Source organism: Muscardinus avellanarius (genome assembly GCF_963383645.1).
Source record: "Muscardinus avellanarius genome assembly, chromosome: 20".
In the NCBI taxonomy this organism is placed as follows: Eukaryota; Metazoa; Chordata; class Mammalia; order Rodentia; family Gliridae; genus Muscardinus; species Muscardinus avellanarius.
The window spans coordinates 11,213,630-11,225,715 of NC_137806.1; the positions used below are offsets into that span (position 1 = coordinate 11,213,630).

At 49.0% G+C, this 12,086-nt stretch overlaps 1 protein-coding gene across 1 annotated transcript in view; it reads right to left on the reverse strand.

Annotated features, from left to right (window-relative positions):
* NRP1 (neuropilin 1) overlaps nucleotides 1-12,086 on the reverse strand; it is a gene marked incomplete at both ends in the record, with an annotated part of 153,464 nt that overhangs the window by 27,048 nt on the left and 114,330 nt on the right. Inside the window, 2 exons of the mRNA XM_080717195.1 lie at nucleotides 2,677-2,821; nucleotides 8,071-8,402. Coding sequence (XP_080573321.1) covers nucleotides 2,677-2,821; nucleotides 8,071-8,402 — 477 coding nt within the window. The remainder of the gene's footprint in view (nucleotides 1-2,676; nucleotides 2,822-8,070; nucleotides 8,403-12,086) is intronic.

Below are 12,086 nucleotides of genomic sequence, written 5' to 3' on the forward strand. Positions count from 1 at the left end.
GGAGGTAGAAGGGTTTCCAGGAACCCCAGTACCACCAAAAAAAAAAAAAAGCCAACAACAACAAACCCCCTCCCTCCAAAAAAAGGGCTAGAGGTGTAGCTTGGAGGTAGAAGGCCACTGGGTTCAATCCCCAGCACCAAAATAAACAAATAAATAAATAGTTCCATATTGGCGGTTGTCCAGGTAACACCTAGATTAAACTGCAAAAAGTAGGAAGTAGATGATTTTGTGCCCCAATGTCCCTGTTTTAAAATACTTTCTCTTCTACAAGGTCTCCATTTCCTCAAAGCCAAGTGCTAGATCAAAACAGGAAGGAGGCTGCTGGAAAGCTGACTTGGGACCTCAAAACCTCTCTGCACATGCCTTTAGACGTCCCCCATAGAGCAAGACACGTCGTGACTAGTCAGTGAGGCCTGCTACTGGGTTTAAGTACTCCCTCCCACCCACCAGGGCTAAACAGCTTTGCTGTGACCGCCCAGCTTCCTTACTCTTGTAAGCGGTTGGAAAAGTCTACAGGCAAATCTGTCCACCGCGATGTCCACTACGCTCCCCCGAGCTGACACTGGCGAACCAGCACAGCTCAGAGTACTCAGCACCCACCTACCATGCCTCCCGAATCAGGCCCGCTTCTGACTCGGCCAGAGACCCACCTCGCAGCACCACCTCTGGCTTTCGGGTGACCGCGGTTCTCGGAGCCTGGAGTGAGTGTCTGCGGTTGGTTCAACCCACCCAGACCTTCCTTTTCTTGATATCTTTGCCAAAGCCCTGGTACATGGTCGTTCTTGGTCTGTCTACACAGTGGGTGGATTATTCAAGGTCTGGGGCCTGGCTACAGATAAAGACACCCACCCCATCTGGAATGTGAGGCCCTGGCCTACTGTTAAGTAAACACATGGGACGTGGCAGTGGGTTTTTCAGTAGCATAGTGACCGCACTTAAGACTCTGCAGTGCAGAAGGCAAGTTTTATGTATTTAATGTGCTCAGGTACATAATTATGTTTGGAAGCTCAAAACACATATCATTTTGAAAACCCAAGAAGGCGATATTAAAAGGTGTTCTTGGAAACCACCGCAAGCATACGCTCGATTGATTAACATCTGGGTACCAACAATGGCCATTCTTTGAGCTAACTGGAGAGAAACCTCCACGGAGACAGGAAGGCTGGTGTTAGGTTACTCATTATGCCCAAATCTAAGGCAGATGGGGATTCCAGTGCACAAAAGCAGTAAATAGTACAGTAACCAGCTTCAAACATCCGTCTCCTTCCTTACATAGGAGGAGGGCGCAGGTCCGAGGTCAGCCTGTGCGCCGAATCTGTCCTTGGCGTGACCTTCACGCGGTAAGGTTAGCTTAGGCAGTGACACTCTGGAACAGGGCCCACCACGCCGTCACGCGCATTCTCTTGAGCAAATCTTTGTCTCCTTGTGGCGGCCTAGGCAATTCATCCCAGATTTGCCTTGATGTGATTTTTTCAAATGCTGCTTTCTGGCAACATGTGGCAGTAGTCACTGAACACAGAGACTTGGCTCTGTCACAGACCTCTTAAATGAACACTATTTTAAAAGTCAAAGGAAGCTGGGTGCAGTGGTGTGCACCCGGAATCCCAGTACTTAGGAGGCTGGGACGGGAGGATTGAAAGTTTGGGGCCAGCCTGGGCAATGTAGTGAGGCCCCATCTCAAAATGATCAATAAAAGGGGTGAGGGTGTAGCTCAGAGGTAGAGGGCCCTGAGCTCAATTCCAGGTCCACCAAATATAAAAATAAGAATAATTAAAAACTCAAAGGAATTGGTGGGTGCCAGGGATCGGGAGAGAAACTGTAATGGGTAGCGGGTTTTACTTTGTAGTTACAGAAGTATTTTGAAACTTGAATGGTGTGGAGGGTGTATGAGAAAATTACCAAGGTGCCAAATGCCACCGAGTCGGCCACTTTAATTAACAAATTAATTAATTCACTCATTCATTTATTTTGTTGTTCTAGGAATTGAACCTAGGGGCGTTTTACCTCGGAGCTACATCCTTGGCCCTATTTTATTTTAAAACAGGGTTTCACTAAGTTGCTGAGCCTGACCACAAACCTGCAATCCTCCTGTCTCAACCTCCCAAGTACTGGGATTCCCAGAGGACATCCCACATCCAGCTCAGTTCTTCACTTTAAAATACCGAACGCTGTGTTATGAGAATTTCACCTCTAAAATTCTTTGAAAAAGTCAAGCCACGCACACAATCCTACGGAATCTGAGAAGAGTTATGGGGATGGTAAGATAAAAGTAGAATTGTCAGTGGCGTACAGCTGTAACCCCAGTACCTGGGGGGCGGAGACACGAGTAGCCCAGGTTCAAGGATTCTAAGTATGGGCTACGGGCTACTTCATCGGACCCTGACTCAGAATAAAAAATAAAAACGGCTGGGGATGTAGCTCTAAGCAGAGCAGCCCTGGGTTCAACCTCCAGGCCCATCAAGAAAAGAAAGAAAAAAAAAATGCAGGAGAGTAGGATTCCGAACGCGCCCCCTGGTATGTCTAGGATTCTGAGCGGCCCTGACTGGCGGCCACAGAGACGCGGGGTCCCTTGGGGGCAACGGTGGAGACTTGAAAGAAAGAGCGCCATCGGAGGCAGAAACGGCCCAAAGGGCAATGTACAAAGGAGGAACCGGAAGGGACTCTGCATCGACTCACCTTCCATTTCGCAGCCCAGCAGCTCCATTCTGAGCCCCAGCCCGCCGTGCGTGGCTCTCTCCGGGTAGATCCTGATGAAGCGCGTGGTCAGAGGCGGGAAGGTGCGCAGCTCGGGCGTATCGTAGTTGTTGTTGCCCTCGAAAGACTGCGGAGCATAACCACCGGTCAGTAAGGGAGGAGTGAGGCCTCCTTCCGCTCTCTCCCCTCTGCAAGGACCGTAAGACTGTCCCTCTGGCTGCATAGGGTTCCGTTATGGGGTCTGGGAAATGAACGGGCAGTAGCTGGGTTTCAGGGGAAGAGGCGTATCGATTTAGGACAGGCACGGAGGTAAATGTAAGGAAAGCATCTACAGCCGGGCGTGGCGGTGCACACCTATGATTCCAGGACTTGAGAGGCTGAGGCAGGAGGATCTCAGGTTCCTGGCTAGCCTAATTAATTAGCAAAGTTAAAGAAAGGGCTGGGGATGTAGCTTGGAGGTAGAATGTCCTTGGGTTCAATCCCCAGTTCAAACAAAATCAAACGAGACAAACCACAAGTATCCGAATGCCCGTGAGATCTAGATGGTTATATATCCTCTTAGGGGCACGGGTGGGAGAGTGACTTAGAAGATGGCAAAGCACTTGGGGGCGCCAACGGCTTCTGGGCGGAGCCAGGGACCCCACATGTGGCCTCCTTCTGGGTGGGGTGCTGACCTCCCGCCTCCTCTTCTGTGACGCCACCTTCTCTTCCCTGGCTGATGGAGTTCCTTCAGGCTCATGTCACCTGAAGTCTTTGGAAGGATGTCTCTTTGGACAGACAAGGGATTCCGAGAAAAGCCCTGCTTGCATTTTCTGCACCCCAAGTCCCCCGAGTCTAAAATCCACAGCGGCGTATTTGGGGGGCGTGTCCTTCCTTGAGATTCTTAACAGGTCAGAGAAATAGGCTTTGTTCCACTTCTTGGTAAATGGCGGGCATTTCTTTCATAAAGGGGAAAGGCAAGAAGAAATTTCCGTGGAGTGACAGATGTCACCTCTCAGCGCCCTGGCGGTACACAGCCACGCGCAGAGCTTTTAATGAGACATGCCTTTTCAGCGCCGTGCTGACAAGCCTGGGAGAAGTGACACTTTCATCACTTTCTCGAGGTGGTGGAAGAACATTCAGGAAGAGAACCTGCCATTTTTCAGAGCCGATAATAGATACGACACTTCCAGTAAATATTACAGTTGCATTGGCTTAAGTGAGAAAGCCGGAGTTGTGCTGAAATGGGGTTCTTGGGGGACAGGAGGAATTAAATTCCTGAAGTAGGAGACAGCACATTTTCAAAAATTTTTAAATTTAGTTTTATTTTTGCAGCGCTGGGGATGAAACTCAGGTCTTGGTGCCTGCCGGACACGTGCTCTACCACTGAGCTACATGCCCCCGGGCGCAGAGATAATCAGACCAACAGAGGGCCAAGGCTCTTTATTCAAGAACTTGCGTAATTCTAACCCACTGAAATTCCCAGGAAGTATTTAGGAAGAAACGCCAGTCGGAGTCATTCACAGATGAAAAATCTCAACTCAGGAAATGTACCCGGTCCTGACTTTGGGAACGTTCTGACTCCTGGCTGTCTTACAGTGTGCGTTGACACCTCCTTGGAAGCCTAAACGTCTCTAACTCAAAGCCACGGTGACCCTTTCCAGACTCAGGACCACTCTTGGCCAGTGTCACTGCGGGATTATTTTATTTTGTTGGTTACACTGACCGGAAGGTCAGGACCCTCAGGGTGAATGGTACGAAAGGGAAGCGGTGATGGGACCTGTTCTCCTTGTCAAGAAGGAGATGAACGTCCTGATTGACTCTTCTCCCAACATCGCTCCTAATTCCACTGGGAATGGGAGGAGGGAGGGGAGCCTAGAAAAATAAAACTATCTTAGCATTGGGAATGGCCCTTTATACATCAAACAGTGTCTGAAGCTTTCAGTATAAGGTACTGTTCCAAGTGCTTAAATACACTAACTCGCTGGGCGTAGGGGCACACACCTGTAATCCCAGTTCTTGAGAGGCTATGCAGGAGGATCGGAGGTTCGAGGCCAGCCTCAGCAACTTAGCAAGACCCTGTTTCAAAACAAACAAAAACAAAAAACCAAGCCAGGCCGGTGGCGCACACTTGTAGTCCCAGCACTTCACGTATTATGGAAGCAATCAGTGGCCAACTGAGAAGAATATTCGCCATCGAAATCCGTATGAACCGGGGCTCGTTTTGATAGCAGAGACCTGTGCATGAGCCTCCATTGCGATCTTTGAGAATCGTGTGTGCGAAGGTGGCGGCTTCGTTTCGTCTTCCTGTTCCTGAGAAGTCCAGTTCTTTCAACGGCTCAGGGTAGCTTACCTGTCGTGTTCCGTTTGCGGGCAGGCGTGGAGAGAGGTCGTGGAGGGTTTCAGGCCCACCAAAACCCTCTTCACTTCACGGAACAGTACTAACTCACTTTTATGTAAAAGGTACTTGGGATCTTAGGTAGGAAACCGCCATTGGTACAACTGAATGAAGTGTGTTTTAAATATCTTTCTTTAAAACATTTGCTCCTCTGAAATTGACCCAAATCCTTTTTTCTTTCTTTCCTTCCTTCTTTTCTCTCACTTTCTTTTTTGGTACGGGGGATTGAGCCTAAGAGCATTCTACCTCCGAGCTACATCTCCAGCCCTATTTTCTATTTTTATTTTGAAACAGGGTCTTGCTAAGTTGCAAAGGCTGGCCTCGAACCCCTGCTCCTCCTGTCTCAGCCTCCCAAGCACTGGGATTACAAGCCTGTGCCGCCATGGCCGGCTTACCAGTTTCCTGTCTCGGGGATTTGCTTTGGAAGGAGCCACAGGTTAGGAACCACAGATTAGGTTCCACATGAGCCACTGACAATCTCTCATGGTTTCCGGTTTCTTAAGAAGACAAATCAGGACAGCTACTTTATGACGACAACCCAGTGCGGTCAAGCAATCTGTGTCATTTTGCTGGAGTAGAAACCCGCGCGCTGGCTCGCTGGGGCCTCTCTGCTCCTGAAGCTCCACGGCTGGTCGCTTTCGGCTGACCCGCAGCCGCGCGGGGCAGATAACACGCAGGGAGTGCGTGATGCCGCCTATCAAAAGCACATGGCGGTCTTTCCCCTGCCTCGCCAGACTCTAGTGATGAAGAGCCTGCCACACGGCGCCCTGCGCGCTGACAGCAGCCGGGGAAGCTGCCCATCCTCCCCACATCCGCGCTCCTGCTCAAGCCGCAGCGCACCCGCTCTGCGGAGAGGATCCGCTTAGACGGGCCAGGGCCGACAGGTGGGCAGAACCGGGACAGAGAAATGGACATGAGGAAGCGGGTAGCTTCACGTGGGTAAACAGAATGCTGGGAAACCACCAGCTAGCTGGGTGTGTAATCCTAGCGTTTGAGAGGTGGAGACTGGACGACAGCCTCAGCTACTTAGTGAGGCCCTTGCAACTCAGTGACACCCATGTTTAAAAATAAATAATCCTAAACCGGGCGTGGTGACGCACGCTAGTAATCCAAGCCTTTGGGAGGCTGAGACAGGAGGATTGCGGTTCACGGACAGCCTCTGCTACTTTGTGAGGCCCTTTGCAACTCAGTGAGACCCTGTTAAAAAAAATAAAAAGACTAAAAAATAGGGTTGGGGTGTAGTCCAGAGGTACAATGCCCCCGGGTTCCAACCCCAGTATCACAAACAAACAAACAAAACCATAGGCTAACAGGACGGGGCGAGGTTCTTAGGATTCTGTGGGCCTGGATTCTGCTGGTGCCCAGCAGCTTGGGGCTGACCTGCAGCCTGGGGGACAGGGGCTCCTAGGGCTCCATCTGGAGGGAGTGAACCGGGGCTCCCCGGGTTCTGTTTCCTGCCAGTGATGCCCATGGCCGAGTTACTAAACTCAGCCACGCTCCCACACTCACAGAGTTGGAGCTGGGGGAGTATTCCCTCCAGAGAGGGAACGTCTTCTTTGCCAGGAGGAGGAGGCCCTGGCCAGGCAGCCTGGAGAGGCTGAGGCCAAAGGCCAGCTGTGTTGGTGTGAGAAGCACCCTCAGCCCCCAGGACTCTGGGTTGAACAGGAAGCTCAGCCCTGGCTCTCTGGGGGCTGACCCTTATTTTAATCCTCAACTCGCTTCCGGGCCACCCAGCAGGTTGCTGGGGATCCTTTCCAAGTTGGGGTGGTGTGCTCAGGAAACACAAACACATGTGACCATTAGCCTAAGAGAACTGAATTACCAAAGCACGTCTGCTCCCTTAGGAAATTATACCGTGTGTGTTTCATGAGTGTTGGAAAATTTTTGTGTTGAGATTCTCATCTGTTTTCACTGGATTATCTAGAGTCAGCTGTGTTATAAAAGGCTCCAAATGCGTTAATAAACATGCATAGGCATCATTCACAATCGCTAGAAGATGGAAGCAATCCGAGTGTCTGTCGGTGGATGAATGGGTAAACCAAAGGTGGTGTGCACATACAGTGGAGTATTATTTAGCCATCAAAAGGAATGGGCTTCTGACACACAGTCTGATGTGGATGAACCTTGAGGACATTATGCTTGGTGAAACGCACTTGCCACAGAGACAAGTACCTCATGGTTCATTGTTATGAGGCTCCCAGAGTGGCCAAATTCAGAGAAATAGAAACTAGAATAGTGGTTGCTGGGGACCAGGGAAAGGGGAAAGCGGGGTGTTGTCATTTAGTGGGTACAGGGCCTCTGCTTTGCAATATGACAAAGTTCTAGAATCTGGCTGCACAACGATACCAGGATACTGGGGGACACTGAACTGCCCACTTAAAAAGGTTAAGATGGTAAATTTCATATTCCGTGTGTTTTATCACAATTAAAAAGCTATGGGAAAGCCGGGCGTGGTGGCGCACGCTTGTAACCCCAGCATTCTGGAGGCTGAGACAGGAGAACTGAGGCTCATAAACAGCCTCACATACTCAGCTGCAACGCAGTGAGACCCTGTTTCAAAATAAAGAATAAAAAAATAGGGCTGGGGGTGTAGCTCGGAGGTAGAACATCTCTGAGTTCTATCCCCAGGACCACAAAAAATAAAAATAAAAATAAAAAAACGTTTTAGGAAGGGGGCTGTGAGTGTAGCTCAGTGGTGGAATGCTTGCCCAGCATGCGTGGGGCCCTGCGTTCAATCCCCGGCACCGCACAAATATTAAGTAAAGGACTAATTAATTGAAAACAAAATCCTTAGGCCCGGGGTAGACGGGAGAAGAGGGAGCGAGGTTTACATGGCAGAGCCCAGAGCCCGGGGCTCTTGTTAATCTAGGTTCCCTAACCCCAGGACCCCATCTCCTGTCGGGGCGTCCAGCTGTCTCCTCCAGGGCAGGGAAGAGACCTCACGCTTCTCCCCACATCCACCTCAGAGCCCTCCTCCGTCCTCCCCGGCCGGGCCTCACCTTGGGCTTGCGCTTGGCCTCGTCCATCAGCATCCGCCAGTCTGAGCCGTTGCTGCTGTGCCCGACCTTGAACTTCCTCATGAACACCTTGTTGTCCCGGTGCTTGCCGCCCTGGATCACGAGCCCCCGCACCACCTTCTCGGCGCCCAGGTCCACCTGCAGCCACTCGTTGACGTAGGGGTGGGGCGCGGGCGGCAGCGCCCAGCCCGAGCGGCTGGTCACCAGGCGGGCGTTCTCGGGCATCCAGTTTCTGTCTCCCTGGTTGGAGGCTGTGATCTGAGAGTCGGAAATAAGGCCGGACACCATGCCCAGCATTCCAGAGCACGGGTAATCTAGGAGGCAGGATGAAGAGAGCACAGTCATTTTCTGGGCGATTTCACGCCTAGACAGAATACAAAACCTACTCAGTAAAGGCAGTGTCCTGTACCCCTGCTGTAACATTTTCTTTCTTTTTTTTTTTTAAATCGTTCTGGGACTGGGGATTGAACCCAGGGGTGTTCTACTTCCAGGCTGCACTCCCCGCCTTTTATTTTATTTTTTATTTTTTATTTTTTGCAGTACTGGGGATGGAACCCAGGGGCGTTCTACCTCCGAGCTACACCTTCGGTCCTATATTTTAGTCTTTTTATATTTTGAAACAGGGTCTCACTGAGTTGTGAAGGGCCTCGCTAAGTAGCTGAACCATGATCCTCCAGTTTCTGCCTCCCGAATGCCAGGATTACAAGCGTGCGCCACCACATCCTTTTTGACATTGAAACAGGGTCCTACCAAATTGCTGAGGCTGGCCTCTAACTGGGGATCTTCCTGTCTCAGCCTCTCAAGTACTGGGGTTAGAGGCGTGTGCCACTATGCCTGACTTTTGTATAATATTTTTAACCTCTCTTTTGTTTTACATTCAACTAGAACCTCTACCCCCTAAACCTTTCTCTTCTCTCTTGCCGTTTTCCCTCTCCACATTTACATCCTGGTGAAGGCAATCTTTAATAAGAACACACCTGTCTTTTTTTCTTTCTTTCTTTCTTTTTTCTTTCTTTCTTTCTCTAAGTTAGATGTTAAACTACTGAGGGTCCAGTCTCTTTAGTATTCAGCAGCTATTCCCTAACAGTGGAGAAGCGCTCCCCTAAAAGAAACCCACAGTTCATGATGAATTGGAGGCATGTAAAAAAGTACCCAATGGCAAGAAAGTTGCTAAATCAGAGGTAAAAAGACGATAGCGCGGATGCCCAGGTAGAGAAAGAGCTGGATGTGCGGAGTGAGGAGGGAGCAGGCGGGAGGCGGTGTTCGGCTGGAGTGTCCTTCGGGTACACCAGGGATGTGCATGCGGGCTCCCTCGCTCAGCCCCCTGCGCCCTGTGCAGAGGAGCCCATCCTCTCCTCGTGACGCTGCAGTCCAACTTGGGGGCAGCCAGCAGTCAGTGGGTACAGGGAGGCAGCAAGCAGTTAGTGGATACAGGGATGTAGCCAGCAGTTAATGGGTATAGGGAAGCAGCCAGCAGTCAGTGGGTATAGGGAGGCAGCCAGCAGTTAGTGAGTACAGGGGGGCAGCAAGCAGTTAGTTGGTATAGGGTGGCAGTCAGCAGTTAGTGGGTACAAGGGGGGCTCTGCAGTTAGTGGGTATAGAGATTCAGTTCTGGGTGGTCAGAAGTTCCAGAAAGGACAGGTAATGGTTATACAACCCTTGTACTCATGCATAACCATGACTATACTTAACACAATGAATTGTACACTTAAAAATGGTTAAAGTGAGCCAGGTATGGTAGGTATGCCTGTCATTCCAGTTCCTGAGAGGCTGAGACAGGAGGATGGCAGTTTTGAGACCAGCCTCATCACCTTAGCAAGCCCCTCAGCAACTTTCAAACTCTGTTTGAAAATTTAAAAATAACATAAAAGGGGTGGGGGGTATAGCTTGAAATTAGAGTGCCTGTGTGTTCAACCTCCAGTACAAAAAAATATGGTTAAAGTAGCAAATTTTATACTTATATTCTATTTTACCACAATAATAAAAAAGAGATCTTTAAAAACATTAACCATGGCTCACCATTGCTTCTAGGAAAACATTAAAAGTCCCTATCAGAGTTTGAAGACCCGCATTTTGGTTTGCCCTTTCGTATCTGATTTTACCTAATTACTGACCATATATCCCAATTGATTCTTTTCTTATATACTACAGATAGGAGCTCCTCCATTCCCTTTCCTTCTGTTGACAGTGGTGTATTCTGCCCAAACTTTATATTCCAGCTTAAGACTCATCGTGAACAATCTCATCTTTATTCCGAGGCGCCCTTCTCTGAAATCTGACGGCAGGTACAGTCCTCAGCCCAGATCAGCAGGAAAACACTCTGCGATGCCTTTAGACTGATATCTGCAGCCAGAGTAGAAGATTCTGGAACCGCATGGCAGACCTCGGGTCTCCCGCATCGACCCAAGCGACTTCTGAGTACAGAGGATCCATCATTGATTAATCGGCTGGTGACCAACACTTGAGTTCTCCTCCTTTTAAAATCACACATCCCAGCCAGGCATGGCAGCACTCGCCTGTAATCCCAGTACTTGGGAGGCTGAGACAGGAGGAGCACAGGTTTAAGGCCAGCCTCAACAACTTAGCAAGACTCTAAGTCAAAGCTGGGTATGGTACAACTGTTCTTTTATTTAATCCTCATTACAGCTACTTCAAGGTTAACCTTACTGACCAGGATTTGGAGACTGAAAAGACAAGGTGTCTTGCTCAGGGCCAGAAGGTCACTACGCTGACAGTCCTGAGCTGGCCCGGATACGAGTGCACCATTCTGTCCTTGTGACCAGCAGTAGCGCATGTGGACCTCTCTGATGACCCGCCCAGACCACTTCCCTTGAGATTAGAGCTACTTTACTAGAAAGAAAATAGTTAATTTATACTAGAGGTCATGATAATAGATTAGTGCTATGAGCCTAAAACCGATACCTTATTAAAAAAAAAATAACGTAGCTATTTAAAATAATTTGCCAAGCATGGTGGTGCCTGCTTGTAATCCCAGCACTGGGGAGGCGGAGACCAGAGGATCAGCCTCCGCTATTTAAAGAAGCCCTTCGTAACTCAGTGAGACCCTGTTTCAAAAATAAAAGGAATAAAAAATAGGGCTGGGGGTGTAGCTCGGAGGTAGAATGCCGTTGGGTTCCATCCCCAGTACCGCAAAAAAAAAAAAAAATAATAATAATAAATGCAAAATGTGAATATATCAGAATACTGTAGACCTCTATGTTTAAATAACGAGGTCCCTTAATTATTTGCTTTACTCCAATAAATTATTTGTCTTCTTTGCTCACATTCTTAAAATTACCTCTTGGGAAACCCTTGTAAAAATTAAAAAGGACAATTTGAGTTCAAATAAATATTTTATTTAACTAAAACGATGTGCATAAATCTTTAAGAGCCCGGGAATTCGGGGTTCAGAGTTCAGCTTGACATATTTGAAGTCTTTATGTGGTTTACTTCATTTTTTTTTTTTTAAATATAATGAGAAGAGATAAGGTTCTGGAGAACTAGGCCAGAAATTTCCACCCAAACCTCGAGTTCCCTTGTTCCTGAAAATTTATGGGGAGTCTCTTGAATGTCTGATGCTCTGCCAGGATCTAGAACTTTCTGTCTTTTAGGTCCTAAGACAACAAACAAGGCTGTCCTGACGTGAGAAGTAAACCTCGGCTGTGAAATCCTTGCTTGGTTTTTCTTTTTTCAAAATGCACACCACCGGGAATGAGCGCAGCGCTCCCCAGCCTGCCCTCAGGCTGCTTGGAATCTCATGCTCCATGTTAGAGTGAGTTTTCCCCCTCCAAAGTCAGTATTTTCCTTCTTTAATCACGTGAGCCGGCTGTGGTGGCGCAGGCTTGAAATCCCAGCATTCGGGAGGCTGAGACCGGAGGATGGCGGTTTGCGGACAGCCTCAGCTACTTAGTGAGGCCCTCTGCAACTCAGTGAGCCCCTGTTTCAAAATAAAGAATAAAAAATAGGGCTGGGGGTGTCGCTCGGAGGTAGGATGTCCG